Below are 24,575 nucleotides of genomic sequence, written 5' to 3'. Positions count from 1 at the left end.
GACGAGAAAAGGCACATGTGTTTCACAAGAATTTTACGTAACAAGAAAACCCTAAGCACCGTTATCAAGAGCTCCGATTTTTCAGTCACTATCTTTTTTCTCTTCCTCTCTTTCTTATTCCCAGCCTTGTATTCTTGGTGCACGGATAAGATTGTCTAAAAAAAAAAATCTTAAATCTATTACACTTTTACTAATTTAGTCCTAAACCTTTTAATTTTGCCAATTGAGTCTATCCAGCCAATTTTAGCTAGAAACTATTAGCATGGTACTGTCGTTGATGACTTGAAAATTTTTAATGAATTTATAATATTTTTTTCCATTTTTTCTTTTCTTAGCAACCGGTGTGAGTGAGGGTTGCGGCTCTCACCCAACAGCCCGCGATGCCCGATGACCCTCATCGATCATTGATAAAAGAAAAAGAAAAAATAAGAAAAGAAAAAAAAAGAAAAGAAATAAAAGTCAAAAGAAATAAAAAAATTATTAAATAGTCTAAAAAATATAAAAATATTCTAAAAATTATCAATTTCGGCGCCGACTATGCCAATGTGGGATAGCCGGCATCTACATCGGTGATTTCTGGCCAAAATTGACAGGATGAATTTCATTGGCAAAACTATGAAAAAGTTTAGGGCTCAATTAAAAAAATTAAAAGGTTTATGACTGAATTGACAAAAGTGCAATATGTATAGAACTTTTTGGACAACACTATAATGAGTCGTAGAGCACTTCTCACGGGTGAATGGTCCATCACGATGCACATTTTTCTTGTTTGACAAGTTTCAGTGGTTGAAAAAGTGCATACATAAATGGATGAGGGGTGCCACGTAGGATGGTCGTGCCGCATACAATTATAAAAAAATATCTCGATCGGCGCCAACCGTGCGACATGCAACTGTCGGCGTCCACATGAGCAATTTCCAGCTTAAATTGACCCGATGAACCGAATTGGTGCCAATATAAAAATGTTTAAAACTAAATTGGCCAAATTAAAAAAGTTTAGGAGTAAATTAATATTAAAGCAATAGATTTACGACTTTTTGGTACTTTTCGCCAAAGTGGATGGTCCATTCCCATTCATCAATAATTGCATTACACATTGCCTAGGAAAAAACATTGGAACATTTTGTATCCTTCCGTACATAGCGCCTTGGAAAGAACATTGGAACATTCTGTATCCTTCCGTACATAGACATGTAAACTCCAAGCATACAATCTTGGGCATGCAATTTCGAGATTCTAGCGTTCTATGCTAGCAAGAGATCCTTATGAGACTAAAAATTAGCATTCTCACTTACTAAAGAAAGGAAAATACTTCTCTGACGATCCGACAAGACAGTCGGTTATTTTTGATAGCAGATTCACACACCATCACAAGGTATTTTGTATAAAGTGCTTATTAATTAGAAAATCGTGGGATTAGAAGTAATAAACAATACTGTCAAACCGTCAGACTAGCGGTTTTCCCAAAAAAAATGCATGGTCGCTCTTATCCATTCTGTTCGTAGCGCTATTTAATATAGGTGGGCCTAAGGGAAAAAAAAAAAAACGTGGAAGTTTCACCTCAAATATACAATCAGGAAAGTTTTTCTCGTGCTAGATAGTGCAAAAAGCAACTCTATCACGTAACTCATCAAGATTGGATGGCACTGTGAAAAGGTTGAGTCTATAAATTGCATGGAAGCAAGACTGCGTCTCCACAAGCCTTTCCATCTAGAGAACAAAAATTACCAGTGAAAGAGAGAGAGATACCATGGGAGGAAACAGCTCAAGGCCATGGACTGACCTCAGCGGCGAGACCTACTGGGAGGGCATGTTGGATCCTCTGGACGAGGATCTCCGGATGTACCTCGTACACTACGGCGAACGAGTCCAAGCCATTTCTGATGGGTTCAACGGCCAGGCGGAGTCGAAGGGCTACGGCCTGCCCCGGTTCCCCATGGACAAGCTCTTCCAGGAAGTGGGTCTCGAGACGGCCAATAACCCGTTCAGGTACGAGGTGACCCGGTACTTTTACGTGCCGACGAAGTTGCTCGATCTCCCACTGGTTCCAGACAGGTCTTGGGCCGGGTACGTCGCTGTGAGCACCGATGAGGTGACCACGAACTTTGGGAGGAGGGACATCTTGGTCGCTTGGAGAGGAACGACAGAGCCCTTGGAGGCCATGTCTGATCTTATCGACTATCTGGTCCCTGCGACCGACATTTTCCCAAAAGACAAGCACAAGGATGTCCGGATTCACGGTGGCTGGCACATGTTGTACACGAAAAATGCTTTATTTGATCCGTACGTGAAGCATAGTGCCAGAGACCAGGTTTGAAATTCACTCGTACTAAACATTGCTCTTGCTAATTTACCCTAGAATTTACTTAACTAAAGATTGCACTACTTTGGTCAGGTTCTAATGGAGGTCCGGAAGCAAGTGGATCTCTACGCCGGTAAAGATGAGCCAATCAGCATAACAGTGGTCGGCTACAGCATGGGTGCGGCTTTGGCAACGCTCAACGCGCTGGACATCGTGACCAACAAGTACAACGTGCCCACCGACCACCCTGAGAAAGCCTGCCTGGTGACGGCGTTTGCCTTCGCCAGCCCCAAGGTCGGGAACGAGAGCTTCCAGGAGTTGTTCTCATCATCGGAGAAGCTCCGTGGCCTTCGCGTGGTCAATGCCATTGATATCGTTCCCTTCTTCCCTCCAGTCGGATATGACCATGTCGGAGAACAGCTGACGGTCGACTCGCGCAAGTCCCCATACCTGAGGCCCCTCACCAGTAGTCTTTCCGGCGCCATGGGAATCGCGCATCAGTTGGAGACGTACCTGCATCTAGTCACCGGGACCCAAGGGATTAGTAGTAACCACTTTGATCTCAAGGGCCGACGCGATATTTCGCTGCTGAACAAGAATTGGGATGCCCTGGACGATAGCAAGTACAAATTTCCGGTGAAGTGGTGGGTGGCGAAGAACAAGGACATGGTCCAGAATGGGAACGATGGGAGCTGGAGCATGGCCTCTCCGTACATCCCACCTCGACCAGAAGATGATCAGAACGAATAGTCCCAAGTCTGATAAGCTATTACCAATAAGTTGCTACTTTATGACTTAGCAGCAGCAGCAGCAGCAGAATAAAGGTTCCTAATGCAGAAGTGGAGTTGTTTGATTGAGTTGTACTAGGTGGACTAAGTTATGTGTGTTGCACTGATGTTCCTAAGCTATATGTCCGATCTTTTGTTTACCTTCATGTCCTGAAATAAATATGGTATTAAATGCATATTAAAGATTGTTTCAGTATTATTTGTTTTCTTATTGCAGTTTTATTCAGTAAATTTTGATTTCTTAATTTTGTTTTTTGGTCGGAAAAAAATTTCCATTCATTGAGCATAATAATTCTCAAACAGCTAACACGAGTCCGACATACCATTTCGTAGTTCAACTATATGAACTAATTTCAATTCTAGATCCCAACATATTAAAATGATGACACTCGATATGGCTCCAATTCCTAACCCAAGTAATTTCAACTAGGCCAAGTTTTCTCACACAAGACCTGCCGGACGATCTGTGCTCTACTTTCAACCTACCCAAAGACAGATGTTCACCACATAACCAGCGAATTCATCATGCATGCACCGAACTTCATATATCCTTCCCCAATCCATAGAGCCGAACCTTCTTTTACCCAGTCCCACTCCAATTCGTCAAGAATCATCGACAGCCAAGACGATCGGCTCACATATTTCACTTACCCGATATCTAAAAAGGCACCAACTCATGTAATGGATCGCTCATGAACCACCAATTTCCCCATCATGCAAATCCGAGTACTCACAATCATACCCATTTTCAAACATCGAGAATTCATGCTAAAACCAATGACAAATGAACAATCTAGTGGTAAGGATAGATATTTACTTGCCTAGGATTATGTACAAAGACAACGGGGTTGAATTGACGCCAAACAAACCATGGTTCCTTCCTACTACTTCGGTGACACTCAAATTGAGGATGTTCCATTAACTTCTTCGACGATCAGCCCATAGATTCAAATTACCCACAACCTTAGGACTTCATACGAAGAAACGGGGCTTGAGTTGCCTTCCGGATGAGCTCAAACCGACCTTCTCGTCTAAGTGGCATCATGCGGGTCACCGAGCGGGAGCGGCAAGGCAAGTGACATCGAGAGCTGGGACACGAGGCCTACAACAGCTCGTGGACAGTGGTTGTCTAGCTAGGGAGTTGCCGGCGTGGGCACGAGAGCAAGAGGAGTCGCTTGGGTGGATTCACCAAAGAAGAGAAGAAAAAGATGAAGTAGAAGAAGAGGGAGGCTGTCCATGGAAAACGAGGGGGAGCAAATGAGAGGAAGAGAGAGAAAATCAGCCCCTTTTTTAGAGGGTCAAGTTCGGTGGAAGAGTGGCGGTCGGTTGGGGGCCTTCGTGCCTCAATCTTGAACCAAACTTCGCGTGATTGTTCTATTTGCGGTTCGAAGATAACTAATGACAATTAATGATCCGCCAATTCCGGATTTCATGGGGCCAATTATGAACCAAAATCCAATACTTCAGACCCACTTTGTAGCTCCGATTAGCTGCATTGTAGTTGAATGCTTCGATGAAGCGCAAGGTCTCTAGAAAGATCGCGTAACGCTTTGCCTTCTCAAGATTATCCTCGTAATTCTGTCCATGGCGGGCCATCCACTGCTCGAACTCGGCCAATGTCGAATTGGGGGGCATTGCGGCCGAAATCCAAGCCCCCGCACATAACGATGCTGTCAATATGTAGAGCTTAGTTTGCCTCTCCAGCCATAAGGCCATTGTCGAATGCTGAAGTGTATCAATACTTCACCGCGCCAATTATTAAAGCTCCCAATTCATAATCCCGCATAATTCAAGCTTGACATTACTTATTCCGCTTATTTGATGGAAAATCAGGTCTTCACAGTGAACAACTCCTTGATCAACCCATTTCATGCTATCCGGGACTTAAGTCAAACTTTGGTACTTGAAAGTAGTAGTCCAAGGAGAAAATATTGCGTACAGACTTAGTAAGTCCGACGTGGTCCAGCTCACTAGTCCGAGTGCGACACGTGGCAATTGTGGGGCCGTTTCTCAGAAAAATTGAAATGAGCTAGCATTTCTCTCTCCACTGTCACAAAAAAATCCAACTCTTTCGGATGTGCGACACGTGTCCGAAGCGGGCCCACTCGTCGGCTCAAATTTTGAACTCTCGCTCGTGGTCTCTCTTTTCCTCCCACCTCCCTCGTGAGACGTGCTCTCCGCCCTACCTCAATCTCTCTTCACTATTCACTCTCCGCTCTCTCTCCCTCCCTCCCAAACACGCACCTCTGCTCTGCTCTCTCCGTCACTCTTGAATCGCGATCGAGAAACCCTACTTTGTTCTCTCTCCTCGTCTCATGCCCAATGACTACTCCTTGCTCTCTCTCCCTCCCTCCCTCTCGACGACACGCGATTCCGCTCTGCTCTCTTCGTCACTCCCGAATCGCGATCGAGAAACCTACTCTACTCACTCTCCTCATCTCATGCCCAGCGACTACTCCCTGCTCTCTCTCCCTCCAAAATCGACTCCCGACCTAGCAGAGACAGCTGCGGTCCGTTGAAAGCTGAACGATCGGGCGGGGAAGAAGGCGAGGGTGAAGTGCAACAGGGACGACACCATTGGCGACCTCAAGAAGCTCGTCGCCGCCCGGACCGGTACCCGGGCCGACAAGACCAGTCCGCTCCAAGCCCGACTTGTTCGGATTCTACTTCCTACTTGCTATTGTTGGAGCCGCAAGTACGTGCTTGAAAGATTGCTCTGTCTGTGTCTACATTATGGTTATATGAGGAATTTCCTTTTGGTTTAGGTGCATTTATTTGGGTTTTAGTTGTTGCTTAATGTAGACGGAAGACTTTTATTTTTGTTGTACATGGAGTGCAGAGCTTGCAAAAGAGTGAATGGAGGCTTTTAATTAGGCTGATGCGAGGGCCCTTGTGTTTTCGCGACTGCGGTTGAATTTTCTTTGATGATTCTGGTGTTTAGATGTTCCTTTTACTTGAGAAAAGAGAAGTCTTTTTGCTTGAAGCGAAAAATTAGCACCCGAATGGTTCGAGTCAAAGAAGGTGACTGTGATGATTGATGATGATAATCATAGATTATAAATGCTTGGTGTTCATTAGCCCCCATCGAAAATATGATTTTGGCCAAATTAGAAATGCTTAGTTTGCGCAACTAGTGGCGTAGCTTTTGCCAAATGATTGGTTAATCGTGGAGTATCCCTTGTCCGTCCGTGTTTATCTATGTGTGTACCTATCTAAATGGACGCAATTGTGTGCGTTACGTATATGTATGCATATGCATTAGAAAACTTAAGCAACGCCTCTGATGAAGTGATGTTGTAAGTGATGGTGTACACTAATCTATATTCAGCTATGTGCTTTGCATTTTGATTTTTGAGCTAACATGAGTTTACTTTTCGAATGTTGAGCTTCTAGCTTGCTTCACCGTCTAAAACAAGTATTCAGTACTTAAGTGTTCTCCCCAATCCCTGTTGGTAACCAATGAATTTCAGTTTTTTCCTTTCTTTTCTCATGCCGATTTACTCCTCTTTGGATAAGCGTAGTAGTTGGCTACACCATTAGTGCGTAGACTACCCGTAATCCCTCTATTCTGTGGAAGATTATATTTTTTTTTCGGTACTTTTTATTGTAAAGTTCTAATTATATCAGAACAATGTTGGCTTGGACTAAATCTCGGTGCATCTTATAGGCTTTCATTATTGTGGGATGCAAAAGCGATATTAGCTCGCTCCTCGACTGAAGCTGGTGAGAGTTTTGTAAAGACCATGTTCTTATTAGGGAAACAAAGCCATTTACCCTCTAATGCATGCTCGCATCCGAAATTTCTACCACCGTTTTTAGTTGACTTCGAATTTACGAAATTGGGGTATCTTTTTTTTTTTTTTTGTTAGATCCGAAATAACTCATATGTGTGTTGTGATATATTGGTCATCGGAACAATTGTTCCGTGCCTTTATTAGATCTAAAATAACGCATGTTCTTAGTTGCTGCTAATTGAGTTAATAATCATCATGATTTAGGGTAATTTGTTTGATAGATGTATGTTTCAGCCGGCGCTATCATAGACTGCATAGTCGTTGCAATTTTTCTTATTTGGAGTGAAAGGTGTTGCTCGTGTTATACCGAATTGGTTGGGACTTTGGGCTGGCTATATTATGGTTATATGGGGAATTTTATTAATTTGGGGATACAATGTGCTAGATGTCGGATATCCATTAAAAGGTCGGCTTCTTTTGGGATTATAGTTCTATATATGTGGTGGATGATACGCAAGATTATCTCTTTCGGATGGATTTTTTCAGTATTACGTGGTAGATTCCTACGAGAACTTCTTGAATGCCAGTTGTTTACTGCTTATTTTGGAGCCAACCCGATCTCTAGATGAATTCTTATTCGTAGTTCTTCCGGGGTAGAAAATGACTTCATGAGACTAGTCCTTGACTTGGCTTCTACTCTCTAGAGAATTCGTTTTTCCTTTCTCTTTGTTTTAGATTCATTTGTGAGTTCCTGCATAATAGAATCTACGAGAAAAGAGGAACTATTGGCCTTGGATTTTTTTGATATCTTGTTCTCAGATATCTGAAGTTGGATTGGGGTTTCCTCTCTTATATATTTGGGGAACTGGGACGCAGTTTTTCTACTTGTAAAATTGCAAGTATATACAACCGCCTACTATTTTGTCTTGTTTTATTTTTTCCCGGACAGTGAGTGGTACATTAAATTGTTGTTGTTACAATATGCAGGAGTTGGCTTTATGCTCTTGTACAAAAAAGTAAACTCTGCTCTGCCAAAGAACTACGAACTAGAATTCATCTACAGAATGCAAATGCATTCTCATCTCCCGTGAGAAAGCAGGCACCTTCTTATGGGTTCGACTTATCAAATAGGTATAAAGCTACTTAGTTATGAAAACCAATAAGGTGCATAGAGATGTAGTCCAAGCCAACATTGTTCTTATATAATAAAAGCTTTACAATAAAAAGCACCGAAAACAAAAACCCAATCTTTATTTTTGTTTGTGCAATTGAGTTGTGCTACTTAGTTTGTTTCAAAAGATATATTTTGTTAGTAAATTGTCTCTGCTTGCATGTGGAGGACTTGCTTAAATCTGAAAAAAAAAAAAAAAAATTGCTTATACTGTAGGGGTTTAATCGTAACGTATTGCAAAGCCAATTTTGTTAAGATTATCTTGGTTTCTCTGCTGCAAAGATATCGGATGGCTGAATCAGAGGTAATTCCTCACTCATATTATGTGATGTGAAATAGTAACTGATGTTGTTTTACTTGTTAAAGCATTACATTAATTACTTTTTGTTCTTTTAGTTGCAGCATGAAACTTCCCATCTTGCACATGTAATACGTGATATGGAAAAAGATTTTGAGTTTGCAATAGGGATGATTTTTTCAAATGAAGTTGAAGCATATCATAAGTATGTGGCCTATGCAATTGGCAAAGGATTTGGAGTGAGGAAGGAAAATTTGTCTAGAAATAAGAAAGGAGAAATTACTCGACGTACTTTTGCAACCTCTTCGGCCTCGCATAAAAACCAGAAATCACATAAAAACGGCTGGTCAAACCAGAACAAAAGCCACTCACCAGCTTCGGCCTCGCCCTCTTCCTCTCTATCTGCAACCTCTTTCTCTCTCTCTCTCTCTCTCTCTCTCTCTTTTGAAAGCAAAGACAAGAGAGGGAAGAGGAGGGGGTAGAGTATTAATAGAGGAGGGAAGGGCCAACGGCCTCGTCTTTCTCTATCTTCTCTTGACGTTGACGAAGAGAGAGAGAGAGAGAGAGAGAGAGAGAGAGAGAAATGATGGGTAGGACAGATGGCAATGAAACGCGACTCAAATTCACGCGAAATGAAGGGTCAATTTGGCAGCTAGGATAGCTTTAGAAGGATGAGTTCCCCAGGAAGAAGCAAGGAAGAGAGAAAGTGGGATAATACAGGAATGCGGGAATACTAAGCAGCATTCAATTTCACGTGTCTAATAGCTCTCTCTGTCTCCCTCTCCTTTAGTCAAACGTTTTCATATTCTTAAAAATACGAGCAGTAGTGTACAGTTCTTTAATACTTTGATGTGTGATGACAATACTCAAGGTACTATCTACCCCGCTATCGTAACTCACAGGAAAAATCAAGTTGAGTAAATACTTCACTTCCCTCCTAGAACTTAACTTCGAATTTTTTGTCCAACTTGCTCGAGGAAACAGAAGAAGGGATTATGAAGAAGAGAAAGTTGTGAAGAACAACAATGTGGAACTTGGTTCTATTGATAGATAACCAAACAACACATCTTTTCGAAAATATGTACTTATTTGAACCATCACTAGTTTTCGTGTTCAACCAATACTTCTCTTCATGCCGATAATAACTTATTTTCATGTCCAATTCAATGCCTTCTTTTAATTATTTATAAATAGCAAACCCTCAATTAGTTTGTTGTTCGTAATACTTTGAACGAATCCATAAATATAGTACATATCCATTAACATTTAAACCTCTAATGAGTGTAAATAATCCCATTAACGGGATCGGTGGTAGTTAAAAAAAATTTGGACCCATTATTCCATTTGTTAATCGAATTATCACACATGTAAAGCTACACACATTCGATTAGGAATTTCCTATGCCTTAGCACTTTTATAGCCTTGTGCTGCTCTTAGTTTTGTGAACATTTACAAAAGTTCATCCAACTTTTCTTAGAAGCGGCAACTGTTGAGAAATTTTACTAAATTTTGAAGTTGACAAAACTGCTTTAATATCTTGAAAAGACTTTGTGTTGTTCTTTGAGGACATCTTGTAAATATATTCTTGTATTTGATTATCTGCTACGTTTTATGTATTGAAAAAAGTAAGTCACGTGGACGAAAGCTGAATTTATCAATAATTTAAAGTAGGCTATATTTTATTCTTCATGCTATCCTCAAAGTTGTTATAATTTTAATCTTCAATGATTTTATGTTAAGATATCTCTCACTACCAGCTCATGATCTGATTGTTATTCCTTCCCTAAGTTGCATTGATTGTCCAACAATCTTAAAGATCATATTCGTAACTTTCCAAACAATGAACCTTAGTTGAGTTTCAGTCACCCCCGAAGATATTTTTTAGAGACTCGATTTGTAGATTCAAGAACTTGATTTTATGGGCGAGCCAATCCTCTCAAATCTATGATATTTCAACCTCAACAGCTACATGATATTTGCTTATCAATTTGCCAATGGCTAGTTTGGAGATTGATCCTCAAGGTGATTCCACCCAACGGGAAGCTTGGATGTTGAGAAGTTTATAAGGAGCACAAGGTACTATAGAGGATGAGTGATCAAGAGTTCATCATCCATATTTCGAAAGAGCTCACATATTTTATATTATCTTCTTTGAGAAGAATTTTGTAATTCTTTGAGAGTGCTGTGCAGTGTTGAAAAGTGTGTAGAGTGAGAAAGCTTTGGGTAAAAGCAGTGCTTGAGTATAAGCTATCACATTTTACTTAATCTCACATTTGATTACTTAGTGAATTACAGCCAGTACACTTCTAGCGTGGAAGAGCGGATGCAGGCTTAACAAAAACCAAACCACTGTGAACTATTGTGCATTGCTCTCTATTCTTTTACTCGCATCTGTATATAATCCGATAGAAAAATTATACATATATTCGCTCCAATCAATCTTGAAGTTTTTATTTTTGTAGTTTTTTTAATCAAGTATGATTACAATCGCCTATTCACCCCCTCTATGTGATAGTATTAGCAAACAACAACACCCTTTCTAATGTTCATTTATGTGGAGTTTCTAACTTATTATCCTTCCCTTGCTAAAACCTGAACTTTATCAAGGGTGACTTGTTTCTCTTATTCTCTTAATTTTTCGTGAGTACTAACTTTATGCACTACACTCAGAAATAATGGCTTGTTGTTACCAATTGAACTTTGACGATTTCATTAGAAATTGTAAAGTCGTAAAGTTGGGCTTCCATTGTATTTGACTATTATCAATTGCTCTAGGACCCATTCCTTTTGTAGTACTGCTAACCAACTTCCTGAAAGTCCATTAGTTAATGGATCAACCAAATTATTATTTACCCGACAATAGATTACTAAAATAATGTCATTAGTAATTAATTGTCAAACATACTCATATCGCAAACTAATATTTCTAGGTTTTCCATTGTACATTTTATTGTATGCCTTAGACATTGTTGCTTCACCATTGCAATGTAACTATATGGCTGCCAGTGGTTGTGACCACAACTTTATATCCAATAGCAAATTCCGCAGCCATTCAACTCTTTACCAGCCATTGACAGTGTTGTAAATTCATATTCCGTCATTGAATGAGCTATACATATTTGTTTCTTTGATGCCCAAGATACTTAAACCATTTGCAAGCTTGAAAACCCATCCACATATCGACTTTTTATCAATTATGCGAGTTATTCAACTAGCATTTGAATATTCTTCTAATACTGCCAGTTGTCTTCCATAAAATAGACAATTTATCGTTTTCTTTAAATATCCAAAAACATTACTTATGGCATTATAAAAGCTATATCCAATCTAGTGCAGTGCACAGTATATATCAAACATTTACTAGCACTACCACATTATAATTGTGCTAAAAGTTAACTAGTATTTCCCATCAATTTCATTGACACACAATATGGTATGTTTGACTCTTTAATTCCCAAATGCTGACATCTTTCAATACTTTTCTCCAAATAATCGCCTTGACTTAGGGCATAATTTTCACAATGTTTGATCACTTTGATACCTAAAATTGTATCATCTTCTCCCAAACCTTTTTCTAAACTTAAAAATGTATACTTTTTGGCTGCGTTTGACCGTCCGGATTTTTAATCAAGATAGGACTAAATGGGAAAGGATAAGAAATTCAAGAATTTTGTAATATCCTATTTATTGTTTGGTGAAATACTGATTTAAAATCGGACAAGCAGAGGCAAGAGGCGACCGAGATCCGACTCTATTTTACCAAAATATTAAGATGCTTCAGAAATTATTCAGTGATAAGTTCTGATAAGTGAGTACTTATTGAGCATATGTTTGTGCCATCCGAATTCGAACAAAACATCAATGGAACAGACCCCGAAGAATCGATTTCTTTATTTAGAGTTGAATCCTTTGAGAATGACCCACTGGTCATACTCATTGTCTTGTCGAGTGAGTAAATAAGGGCTAAACAATCTGATTATTCAACTCTTTTCACAAGTTGAAAATAAACTCATGCAGGTTGTCCAAAAGAACTACCTTGAAACTTGACGATTAGCCGGAGATCAGGTGGGTTTCGAATTACAATGGCTAGGTAGTCGATCGAATCGAACGAGTACATGATAGAGCATAATCAATAATATGATTAGGAAAGATTATGATTTCATCTTCTCATTCGGGTTTCTTGTCTGATTTGTTCCATGACAGGTTCTGCAAGAAGTGAAAAGACTAGTGGAATTGTTCAAGAACGAGGAGATCAGCATCACTGCGACTGGCCACAGCTTGGGTGTGGCGATCGCGATGCTGAATGCGATCGACATCGTTGCCAATGGACTGAACCGGCCTAGAGATCAAAGAAGCAGGCCTTGTCCTGTCACGGCTATAGTCTTTGCCAGCCCCAAAGTCGGCGACTCCAACTTCCAGAAAGTGTTCTCCGAGTACGCGGACCTCCGAGACTTACGCGTCCGTAATGCCTTTAACGTCATCCCGAGCTAACCAGTCCTTCGTTATTCGGAAGTCAGGGTGGAGTTGGGTATCGACACTCGAGAATCTCAGTACTTGAAGAGCCCCTGGAGCACGATGAGTTGGCACAACTTGGAGTGCTACTTGCACGGGGTCGCTGGGACGCAGGGATCTCAAGGAGGGTTCAAGCTAGAGATCGACCGTGACATCTCCCTCGTAAACAAGAGAATCAATGCTTTGAAGGACGAGTATCTCGTGCCGGTCTCTTGGCGGTGCAAGAAGAACAAGGGCATGCATCAGCAGGAAAACGGGTCCTGGAAGTTGATGGACCATGAAGAGGATGGCGATGTTACTTCAATGTATCAAAGCTAAATACAGGCAGTACATACACTTGTCCTCCTAGTCTTTTCCAGGAAAAGAAAAACAACAAAAGCAGGTAAAAAAGGGATTTCATGTCGGTGTTTTAGGGTGCGAATGACAATCATTCTCTTCTCGGGTTTTCTTTCTGGCCAAAAATAAATTTTTCTATGACAGCATCAATTTTTTTCAATGGCTGGCTGCTGGGACTCAGCTGGCGACCGGCTGACAGCAATGGGTGGACAGAGATCGGCGGCTTGTGAATGGCGAGCGGTCATTGTCGGTTAAGAAAGTTTGAATGATTGTCGAGAACCGCCCGTGCCTTTCTGTGGAACATGCATCTTCAGCCGATTGTACATCTTTCCAATCAATTTCTTGCAGAAGGACGATGCCGTATCTTTTGTTGCTCCGATGTAAACCAGAAAAGAGATCATCCGTTTTTATGAGTGCACATTGATGATGCTGGAAGTTTACAGTCTATTAAGACTTGCCAAATGAGTCATAAAATGAATTTGCAACTTTTTTAGATCCAACCCACCTCTATTACTCTCTTTTCATTATTTTTTGCCCTCACTTGATCTTGTTATCATTTACTCCGCAATCTCAGCTCAATTTGAATATGAGTTTTCCTACATTGAATTAAATACGAAAATATTTTAGGAACATTGTTCGATTCGGGTATGGGTATGATCGAATATAAATTACCAAATTTGCACTGCATAAAAATGGATCAAAACGGGTTAATTGAGTCTATTTGGGGTAGCTCGGTTTTCCGACTGGCCCAAACTTGATCCGACCCATCCAATTGATGGGTCCACAGGCCATCAATGTTGGGTGTTAAACCTTGGTGAGCTGAACAGCATAAATTTCGCAGAATCGATTTTCCATTAACATGGTGACAAGCAGCAAATGATTATTTATTTTAATGGACCCATGAACACACTCAATAGGATTTTCCATATTACTATCTTAGCATCTCTAGCATTGTTCAAATCACTATTTCCATATCCATTTTAATATTGGTCGTGCCCTCATTGAATAGGAAAAATGATTCAAAAAATGCTAAATCTATTGCATTTTTGTCAATTCAGTCATAGAACTCTTAACTTGCCAATTGAGTCATAAGCCTTTTCATATTTTGTCAATCAAGTCCATCGGGCATTTTTCTTAAAAATCACTGACGTGGATGTCGGTATTTTACGTGGCACGACCAACGCTAACGTAGATTTTTCCGTTACTTTTTTCTTTTCTTTGTTTTTTTTTTTTTTTTCCTTACTGTGGCCAGTGGGCCACACTAGTCACGAGCGACGGTTGCTGGGTCCTTCTCGACTGCGGCCAAGGGTGTCGCCCCGTGCGATGGCCAGGTCAAGCAATGTCTTATCGTGCTCGCGTCAACCAAGTCTGCAAGCTTCCGAGCTCAGTCGCTCCGCTCTTGCACCTCCCTAGTCTCGTCCATCGGGCCCTTGGCAATGAGTTGAACCAGATTTGGCCTTGATCTCCATGTCGTGGCTGAGGTTGAGCTCTGGGTTCCCTCGCTGAAATCCGCCTCTCTCAATGTAAGGCCTAACGCATATCCATGCTCGTGCTCTTCACTCCTATCTCCACGAGCACCCCATGGTCCTCCGCAAGATCCTCCCGCTTTGTAGCTATCCGGCTCCTCGGCAACTTGCGGTACGCGCACCGCATGTTCGACCAAATTCCTCAACCAAACATGTTCTTCCTCTTCCTCTTCATTCATGGGTACTCCAGATACCTCCTGCCTTGTGTCTCCATCGACATAAACAATCAGATGAGGCGAAGCCCATATGAGTGTTCCTTCACATTCCTGCTGAAATTGTGGCCTTGGAAAGGCCATTGCTGACGGTGCTGAGTAGTTTTACGAGTCATGCCTTCTCAAGATACAACATTTTGAACCCTTTTGAATTAGCACTGTGCATGTACAAAAAAAAAAAAATTGTTAAACACTTGTTCAAAACCGACACACCTAATAGAAAAGTAGAAGTGAACAGACGATAGGCGTTTCTTCTTCGAATCTTGTCCGAATGTCATGGAATGAAGAATAGATCAAATCAATTTATAGAGTTTGAAGTTCATGTGTTCAAGAGACACATTCAAAAGATACAAAAATCAAAGAGATGCATCTCGTTTCGCTTGCTGTCGTCGATCCATTAACTCATGGGTTACAGCAAAGGGTACTTTGTCCATTCATTCATATAGAATATTCTGTATTGAAAGCTCAAAATAGGACCTAAGAAAGTAATATAATGTCAAAACATTTTATTTTCTCGAAAAAATCATGATATTGGCGGAGCGAATGTCTCCAATCGGGCGGCTATTCGTCACTAGACTGATTTCCTCGACGATTTGTAGAGCCAAAAATGCAGTAGAGACCCTGTCAACAAGAGGTTTACCTCGACGATTTGTACTCTCACCAGCGCTATCTCAATGAGGTTTTTGTCTCTTGCCCCATTCCTCTCATGCAATGATGTAAGGCGATTCAAAGAGGTAAGTCCTGTACATTCCGCCACCAATCATCCATGGCCGTTCACTGCCCGCCGTTGGAGAAAAATGAAACAAAAAATATTTTTTATAAAAATTTAAAAAAATATTTATTGCGTGAAAGTATTTTAGTAATATCATTTTTTATTGTATTTACTAATATTTTTATTGTTTAATTTGTTTTTCTTAGTTGATGTAAAATTTTTATCTAGGTACCGTAACATATACATCCGAACAGCTTAAAATAGGTCAAATATTGGACAAAAAAAAAGTCAAATAAGTTGTATAGGTTTTCCTAGAATATTAGTGTGTTCTAGTAATATGGGTCAAAATGGGTCGGGTAGGGTTTAGGTCCGTTGCGGGTTGGGTCGGGTATGAGTCATAAAATATGGGTTAAAACGGGTTAGACAGGTCAATAGGGGTCGGGTAAGTTTTAGGTCCGTTGCGGGTTGGGTCGGGTATGAGTAATAAAATATAGGTTAAAACGGGTTAGACGGGTCAATATAGGTCGAACCATATTTGACCCGATCTAAATCCGACTCGATCCACTCATTTGACACATCTAATCACCGTGTATTTTACATAAAACATTCTTTCATTGAGAGATCATATAATTAGAAATAACTAACAAGATTATCAGGCTAGCAGCTTCTTAAAATTAATGTGTTTTCAATTTGGAAATGTATTGGTACGGCGGATTTTTGGGGATTGGGTTGAACAGGCACTGCTATTGAAAAAGTTAACATTTTCTACTCTCGCTCGACACGATTCCGTTTTTTTTTTTTTTTTTGAGGGGGTGGTGGGGGTGGTGTGGGGGGTGTGTGGGTTCGAAAGGCACGATTATTGCTGCGTTGCAAATATAGTGACTTCATCTTTAAAAATAGTTCCCCACATCTCAAGATCGGATGGCCGTGGTTAAACGACACTTCGATGTACGAGGATTGGACTGGCCAAACAAATAAGACAAGCATATGGTCCAGACCTGACATGGCACTAAAGCTTAGCGAAAATATAATTGGCCGTGGTTAAACGACACCTCGATGTACGAGGATTGGGCTGGCCAAACAAATAAGACAAGCATATGGTCCAGACCTGACATGGTACTAAAGCTTAGCGACAATATAATTGCAATAATCACTCAATAGCGGACGAGCAAAGGCGCATGTGTTTCACAAGAATTTTACGTACGAAGAAAACCCTAGGCATCGTTACTAAGAGCTCTGGATTTTTAGTCTCTATCTTTTTTCTCTTCCCCTCTTTCTTATTCCCAGCTTGTATTACGGATAAGGTTGCCCAAAAAAAAAATCCTAAATCCATTATATTTTACCGATCTAGTCTTAAATCTTTTAATTTTGCCAATTGAGTCAATCTGACAAGTTTTGGCCAGAAACTATTATCACGGCACGGTCATTGATGAGTTGAAAATTTTTAATGGATTTATAACATTTTTTTTCTATTTCTTATTGATATTTTTTTTGTTTTTCATTTTTTTTCCCTTTTTTTCTTTTCTTAGCAGCCAGTGTGGGATGCCTGGCTCTCATCGGCCCACTGGGCCAGGGTTGTGGCTCTCACCCAGCGGCCGGCGAGGCCCGACAACCCTCATTGGTCACTAATAAAGAACAACTAAGAAAAGGAAAAAAGGCAAAAGAAAGACAAAATATAAAAATATTTTAAAATTTGACAATGTCAGTCTTGACCGTGCTATGTAGGACAACCGGAGTTCACATTGGTGATTTCTTGAATTTTGTTGACAAACTGTGAAAAATTTTAGGGCTCAATTAAAAATATTAAAAGGTTTAGAATTGACAAAAGTGCAATAGGTATATGACTTTTTGGACAATTTTTCCTAATAACATAGCAGTATCGTAGCGCACTATAACAAGCTGTAGAGCCTTTCTCATACAATAGGTGAATGGTCCATCAACAGTGCATATTTTGTTCATTTGACAAGTTTCCGTGGTTGAAAAAGTGCATATATAAATGGGTGAGGGGTGCCATGTAGGATGACAGTGCCATATACAATTGTAAAAAATGATCTCAATCGGCGCCAGCTGTGCCACGTAAAATTATTAGCATCCACATGAGCACTTTTTAGCTTAAATTGACCGAGTGAACTGAATTGCTACCAATGTAAAAATGTTTAGAACTAAATCGGCCAAATTAAAAGGTTTAAGATTAAATTAATACTAATACAATAGGTTTAAGACTTTTTGGTACTTTTCGCCATAGTGAATGGTCCAATCCTATTCATCAATAATAGCATTACCCATAGCGTCGAAAAAAACATTGGAACATTTTGTATCATTCCGTACCTAGACATGTAAACCCTAAGCATAAAATCTTGGACATGCAATTTCGAGATTCTAGCGTTCTATGCTAGCAAGAGATGTTTCTGAGACTTGAAATTAACTTTATTATCTATTGAAGAAAGGAAAATGCTTCTCTGATAGTATGAAAGTACTGTCAATTATTTATGACAGTAGATCCACACACCATCACATCATGTTTTGCATAAATTACTCATTAATTAGAAAATCATGGGATCAGAAATGATAAACAATACTGTCAAATTGCCAGGCTAGCGATTTTCCCGAAGAAATGCAAGGTGGCTCTCATCCATTCTGTTCGTAGCGCTATTTAATATAGGCCGGCATAAGGGAATAAAAAAAGGTGGAAGTTTCACCTCAAATATATAATCAGGAAACTTTTTGTCGTGCTAGATGCAAAAAAGCAACTCTATCTCGTAACTCATCATGATTGGATGGCACTGTGAAAAGGTTGAGTCTATAAATTGCATGGAAGCGAGATTACGTCTCCACAAGCCTTTCCATCAAGAGAACAAAAATTACCAGTGAAAGAGAGAGAGATACCATGGGAGGCCACAGCTCAAGGCCATGGACTGACCTCAGCGGCGACACCTACTGGGAGGGCATGTTGGATCCTCTGGACGACGATCTCCGGATGTACCTCGTACACTACGGTGAACGAGTCCAAGCCATTTCCGATGGGTTCAATGGCCAGGCGGAGTCGAAGGGCTACGGCCTGCCCCGGTTCCCCATGGACAAGCTCTTCCAGGAAGTGGGTCTCGAGACGGCCAATAACCCGTTCAGGTACGAGGTGACCCGGTACTTTTACGTGCCGACGAAGTTGCTCGATCTCCCACTGATTCCAGATAGGTCTTGGGCCGGGTACGTCGCGGTGAGCACCGATGAGGTGACCACGAACTTTGGGAGGAGGGACATCTTGGTCGCTTGGAGAGGAACGACAGAGCCCTTGGAGGCCATGTCTGATCTTATCGACTATCTGGTCCCTGCGACCGACATTTTCCCAAAAGACGAGCACAAGGATGTCCGGATTCACGGTGGCTGGCACATGTTGTACACGAAAAGTGCTTTATTTGATCCGTACGTGAAGCATAGTGCCAGAGACCAGGTTTGACATTCACTCGTACTAAACATTGCTCTTGCTAATTTACCTTGGAATTTACTAAACTAAAGATTGTACTACTTTGGTCAGGTTCTAATGGAGGTCCGGAAGCAAGTGGATCTCTACGCCGGTAAAGATGAGCCGATCAGCATAACAGTGGTCGGCTACAGCATGGGTGCGGCTTTGGCAACGCTCAACGCGCTGGACATCGTGACCAACAAGTACAACGTGCCCACCAACCACCCTGAGAAAGCCTGCCTGGTGACGGCGTTTGCCTTCGCCAGCCCCAAGGTCGGGAACGAGAGCTTCCAGGAGTTGTTCTCATCTTCGGAGAAGCTCCGTGGCCTTCGCGTGGTCAATGCCATTGACATCGTTCCCTTCTTCCCTCCAGTCGGATATGACCATGTCGGAGAACAGCTGACCGTCGACTCGCGCAAGTCCCCATACCTGAGGCCCCTCACCAGTAGTCTTTCCGGCGCCATGGGAATCGCGCATCAGTTGGAGACGTACCTGCATCTAGTCGCTGGGACCCAAGGGATCAGTAGTAACCACTTTGATCTCAAGGGCCGACGCGATATTTCGCTGCTGAACAAGAATTGGGATGCCCTGGACGATAGCAAGTACAAATTTCCGGTGAAGTGGTGGGTGGCGAAGAACAAGGACATGGTCCAGAATGGGAACGATGGGAGCTGGAGCATGGCCGCTCCGTACATCCCACCTCGACCAGAAGATGATCAGAACGAATAGTCCCAAGTCTGATAAGCTATTACCAATAAGTTGCTACTTTATGACTTAGCAGCAGCAGCAGCAGAATAAAGGTTCCTAATGCAAAAGTGGAGTTGTTTGATTAAGTTGTACTAGGTGGACTAAGTTATGTGTGTTGCACTGATGTTCCTAAGCTATCTGTCCGATCTTTGTTTTACCTTCATGTCCTGAAATAAATATGGTATTAAATGCATATTAAAGATTGTTTCAGTATCATTTGTTTTCTTATAGTAGTTTTATTCTGTAAATCTTGATTTCTTAATTTTGTTTTTTGGTCGGAAAAACATTTCCATTCATTGAGCATAATAATTCTCAAACAGCTAACACGAGTCCGACATACCATTTCGTAGTTCAACTATATGAACTAATTTCAATTCTAGATCCCAACATATTAAAATGATGACACTCGATATGGCTCCAATTCCTAACCCAAGTAATTTCAACTAGGCCAAGTTTTCTCACACAAAACCTGCCGGACGATCTGTGCTCTACTTTCAACCTACCCAAAGACAGATGTTCACCACATAACCAACGAATTCATCATGCATGCACCGAACTTCATATATCCTTCCCCAATCCATATAGCCGAACCTCCTTTTACACAGCCCCACTCCAATTCGACAAGAATCATCGACAGCCAAGACGATCGGCTCACATATTTCACTTACCCAATACCTAAAGGCACCAACTCATGTAATGGATCGCTCATGAACCACCAATTTCCCCATCATGCAAACCCGAGTACTCACAATCAAACCCATTTTCAAACATCGAGAATTCATGCTAAAACCAATGACAAATGAACAATATAGTGGTAAGGATAGATATCTACTTGCCTAGGATTATGTACGAAGACAACAGGGTTGAATTGACGCCAAACAAACCATGGTTCCTTCCTACTACTTCTGTGCCACTCAAATTCAGGATGTTCCATTAACTTCTTTGACGATCGGCCCATAGATTCGAATTACCCACAACCTTAGGACTTCATACGAAGAAACGGGGCTTGAGTTGCCTTCCGGATGAGCTCAAACCGACCTTCTCGTCTAAGTGGCATCATGCGGGTCACCGAGCGGGAGCGGCAAGGCAAGTGACATCGAGAGCTGGGACACGAGGGCTACAACAGCTCGTGGACGGTGGTTGTCTAGCTAGGGAGTTGCCGGCGTGGGCACGTGTGACAGTCTGATTTTCCTGTCATTTCGAGATCTTTGACTGTAAGATATCCGTTGAAGTATTTAAGTTATATCTCGCTCGGATCTGATCAATCGCGAGTTAACTAACCGAAGGGGAAAGGCTAACGTGTGACGAGATACGTGGACCTAAGAAATTCTTTTCGAAAACGGCATTTTGACCATAAGGGTCGTTGAGGGAATATTTAGAGCTGAGGCTGATCTGAGAACGATTAAGGAATTCATTGCTAGTGTTATGCGATTGGGACGCGGGTGATGCTGCATAACCAACGTATGATTTGCGAATTTCCCTAAATCGATTTATGACGATCGCGGCCATCGGGGCTAGTAATAGACCCTTACGATTTTATGACACCCAAGATAGCCGTGATTTGAATTTTCCTAAGTGTGATGAGAATCACAGAGTCAATACGCGTAATGTTCGCAAAAGCCGCCCGTTAGTTTGAGATAAATTGAAATTATGGACGACGGGTGTGAAAAGACGATTTTGCCCCTGGAGCTTCGACCCTATTTTTATTAATCGGAAAATGGAATTCTTGTCATTTATTTATTCCTTTTATATCAGCTGAAAATTAGAGGGGCAAAATTGGAAGAAGATTGTGATATTATGTGTATAATGACAAGTGTCATTAATCCATGGAGCTCAATCAATGAGCTTGACACCTAAGAGGATTTGGATGAGAATGAGTCATCTTCTTCTTCTACTTTCTGGTTATTCACGTGCAAGAGCAGATCAGCACCACCATCACCTCCATGTTCTCCTTCCTTCACTCCCTCACCCACAGGAACAGTTTACCCGACCAGTTCTGATTGCCAACTTTCCGGCTGTCCAATCTTTCAACCGTCGACAACCAGCCAGTGAGCCACCTACCACTGCGAAGATTAACCTGTTTTCGAACTTTTCCAAGTGGAATTGCACCGTTTGAACCACTGTGGAATTCAGGGCGGCCAATCTCCCGCGAGTCGACGGAAACTGATTTAACTGGAGGTAGGCTGCTGTTGGTATTTTATTGGACCACCAAACGGACGAATTTTGAGCTCCAATTTTGGTGACGTTTAGTAGACATGTATATGATATTGCTGTAAATTTTTGGACGAAAAAGAATGATATCTTGACCTTGAACCACTGTTGTGTTCAAAGGAGCAGAAACTGTCCAATGGCGGATCAGAAGGAATTAGCACCAAACGAGGACCAACTGGTGTCGCCTTGAGCCAAAATTTTCGGTGAGGCCCCTTAATACATAGAACTTGGTGTTAGCAAGGATATTGATGGATAAATTGAAGGATAAGGTTGAGTTATGGATTATTTGAGCTGGATTGAAACAGAACAGGGGGTACCCTGTTTCGGTTCTGTTCTTACTGAATTAGAGGGGGCTGTTGGTGATGGAATTGAGGTGTAATTTGATCCTTGAGGCATGTTGGGATGTGGAGTGATATGTTGAGGAAGTGTATGATCGATGACTTGGCGTTTAGGCGAAGGAATATTGATGAATTGATTGATTTCCTCTAGGTTGCTTGCTGCCCTGTTCTGAAATTGTGGGAGCCGAGGTGTTTAAGGGCTAGGAAAGAAGTGTTTTGCTGATTAAGCTTAAGGTAAGAAAGTTCTTATACCTTTGCTAGAACGATTGGGTTCAATTGGGTGAATACGATGAGGAGTGTGCAAATTTTGGTGAGTTACGGTAATGTTGGTTGATATACGATTTTGTTGTGCCGATTGCTTAAAGACTCATTGAATAGCTTTAATATGTATTGATTGCCTCTTGCTTGTTGAAAATTTATGTTCTCGCATGCCTTTTATCGTCAGCTCTATGTGTGAGCTGTATTTGAACTCGAAGTCATGATTATGATGAATTGCTGGCATGCTTGAGAAATTGTGGTACCCCGATGCGTAAAGACGCGGGGTGGGTGGTACCCTGATGCGTAAAGATGCGGGGTGGGTGTTACCCCGATGCGTAAAGACGCGGGGTGGAAATGGCCAACGTCCCGATGCGTAAGTGACGCGGGACGGGAATTATGATGTATCGGTACAGGCGTGAGATGATTTGAAATCCGGAGGCGTTTTAAGTGGATTTTATCGATGAGACGGTCTGATGCGTAAGTACGCGGACCTAGCCTGAGGCGTTTCACACGCGGGCTTGAATCGAATAAATGTGGAAAGAAAGGAAGGCGTGGCTTGGTTTGGTTATGTGCATCGTCTTAAGTAAATGACGAGATAAATTGCTACGATTGAATAATTGGTACTTATTGTTATACATGTGCTTTGTATGGTCATTGTGAGCATCACGTTACTATGCATATTGAGCTTATGTTGTTTTTACCTGAATGAACCGTCGGTCTAACCTAGGGATAGGACTTGCCTTGCTGAGATATAAATCTCACCCCGTCGTGGGACCATTTTTTTTCAGATTCTAGAAGTTGAAGATGTTGCATGTCCGATTGGGTGAACCCCAAGAAATGACTAGGAATATTGATGAGTTTCCCGAAGGAGGGGATGTAGTATATATTAGAAGGACGATCGTAGTTTGGGTAGATGAGCCTGAAGCATCTTATAAGCCTCATAGGTTCGAGGCATGGTTCCGTAGAGTAAACGGGGTCGTATCTGAACAATTAAAGCCCCAAGATGTGCCAGAAGGGGTTGTGCCTTCTTGGTGCCACCCTACCAAGGATGAAATAGAAGTTGAAGCGTCCCCGGCAGGTTCAAATAGTATACCCGAAGAAAAATCGGTGGGAGAGGAAAATATAGAAGTAATAGAGATTCCAGATTCAGAGGATGACGAGATGGACGAGGATTCAATTGAAGTGCGATCGGAGTCTTTCTCTGAGTATGACCCTAACGAAGACGCGAGTCAAGCCGAGGACACTAGTAGTTCCTAGAGTCTCCGCTGTTGGTCGACCGTGACGCTACTTTTGTGGAGACGGTGTTAGGTTATGGCTTGGTGGTTTCGTTTTTGATTTGCCGTTTTGTCCCCTTGACCTCGGTGGTGTATATATTTTTATTTTATTTTGTGGTGTCGTTGGTACGACCCTGCAGGTATTTATTTGTTACATTTTCTTGTATGGATAAAGTCTTTTAGTTTCCCCGTATCTCATTAAGTGGATGCGGTGAGACGATGGACTGAAGTTGGGTTTATCTTCTTTCGCTTCTCGCTTGCGAGTTTCATTTCATTCGCTACACATGATGAGCATCCTGGGATAGTACTTACGGCGTGTTATGGATGTATGTGCTCGTAAGGGAGGCGGGGCGTTACAGCACAAGAGCAAGAGGAGTCGCTTGGGTGGATTCACCAAAGAAGAGAAGAAAAAGATGAAGTAGAAGAAGAGGGAGGCTGTCCATGGAAAACGAGGGGGAGCAAATGAGAGGAAGAGAGAGAAAATCAGCCCCTTTTTTAGAGGGTCAAGGTCGGTGGAAGAGTCGCGGTCGGTTGGGGGCCTTCGTGCCTCAATCTTGAACCAAACTTCGCGTGATTGTTCTATTGCGGTTTGAAGATAACTAATGACAATTAATGATCCGCCAATTCCGGATTTCATGGGGCCAATTATGAACCAAAATCCAATACTTCACCGCGCCAATTATTAAAGCTCCCAAT

At 41.6% G+C, this 24,575-nt stretch overlaps 3 protein-coding genes across 3 annotated transcripts; all 3 read left to right on the top strand.

Annotated features, from left to right (window-relative positions):
- Positions 1-1,593: 1,593 nt before the first annotated feature.
- LOC125314224 (phospholipase A1-IIgamma-like) lies at positions 1,594-3,289 on the top strand. The gene is made up of 2 exons (XM_048275940.1): positions 1,594-2,311; positions 2,396-3,289. The coding sequence occupies exons 1-2, from the start codon at positions 1,751-1,753 to the stop codon at positions 3,050-3,052; spliced, it is 1,218 nt and encodes a 405-aa protein (XP_048131897.1). The 5' UTR covers positions 1,594-1,750; the 3' UTR covers positions 3,053-3,289.
- Positions 3,290-12,208: 8,919 nt separating this feature from the next.
- On the top strand, positions 12,209-13,123 carry LOC115731928 (phospholipase A1-II 4-like). The gene is made up of 3 exons (XM_048275549.1): positions 12,209-12,241; positions 12,497-12,726; positions 12,811-13,123. The coding sequence occupies exons 1-3, from the start codon at positions 12,209-12,211 to the stop codon at positions 13,121-13,123; spliced, it is 576 nt and encodes a 191-aa protein (XP_048131506.1).
- Positions 13,124-18,478: 5,355 nt separating this feature from the next.
- LOC125314222 (phospholipase A1-IIgamma-like) lies at positions 18,479-20,008 on the top strand. Its single transcript, XM_048275938.1, has 2 exons — positions 18,479-19,039; positions 19,124-20,008. The coding sequence occupies exons 1-2, from the start codon at positions 18,479-18,481 to the stop codon at positions 19,778-19,780; spliced, it is 1,218 nt and encodes a 405-aa protein (XP_048131895.1). The 3' UTR covers positions 19,781-20,008.
- Positions 20,009-24,575: the final 4,567 nt, after the last annotated feature.

Source organism: Rhodamnia argentea, chromosome 3, assembly GCF_020921035.1.
Source record: "Rhodamnia argentea isolate NSW1041297 chromosome 3, ASM2092103v1, whole genome shotgun sequence".
In the NCBI taxonomy this organism is placed as follows: domain Eukaryota; kingdom Viridiplantae; phylum Streptophyta; class Magnoliopsida; order Myrtales; family Myrtaceae; genus Rhodamnia; species Rhodamnia argentea.
This window is presented reverse-complemented; position numbering and strand designations above follow the sequence as displayed.

What these genes read in the sequence shown, in the direction of transcription:
- LOC125314224 (XM_048275940.1), top strand. Translation starts at nt 1,751, where the DNA reads ATGGGAGGAAACAGCTCAAGGCCATGGACTGACCTCAGCGGCGAGACC. An exon ending in AGCATAGTGCCAGAGACCAG is followed by an intron (nt 2,312 to 2,395) that starts GTTTGAAATTCA and finishes TACTTTGGTCAG; the next exon opens with GTTCTAATGGAGGTCCGGAA.
- LOC115731928 (XM_048275549.1), top strand. Translation starts at nt 12,209, where the DNA reads ATGACCCACTGGTCATACTCATTGTCTTGTCGA. An exon ending in CATACTCATTGTCTTGTCGA is followed by an intron (nt 12,242 to 12,496) that starts GTGAGTAAATAA and finishes GTTCCATGACAG; the next exon opens with GTTCTGCAAGAAGTGAAAAG. An exon ending in TTCCAGAAAGTGTTCTCCGA is followed by an intron (nt 12,727 to 12,810) that starts GTACGCGGACCT and finishes TTCGGAAGTCAG; the next exon opens with GGTGGAGTTGGGTATCGACA.
- LOC125314222 (XM_048275938.1), top strand. Translation starts at nt 18,479, where the DNA reads ATGGGAGGCCACAGCTCAAGGCCATGGACTGACCTCAGCGGCGACACC. An exon ending in AGCATAGTGCCAGAGACCAG is followed by an intron (nt 19,040 to 19,123) that starts GTTTGACATTCA and finishes TACTTTGGTCAG; the next exon opens with GTTCTAATGGAGGTCCGGAA.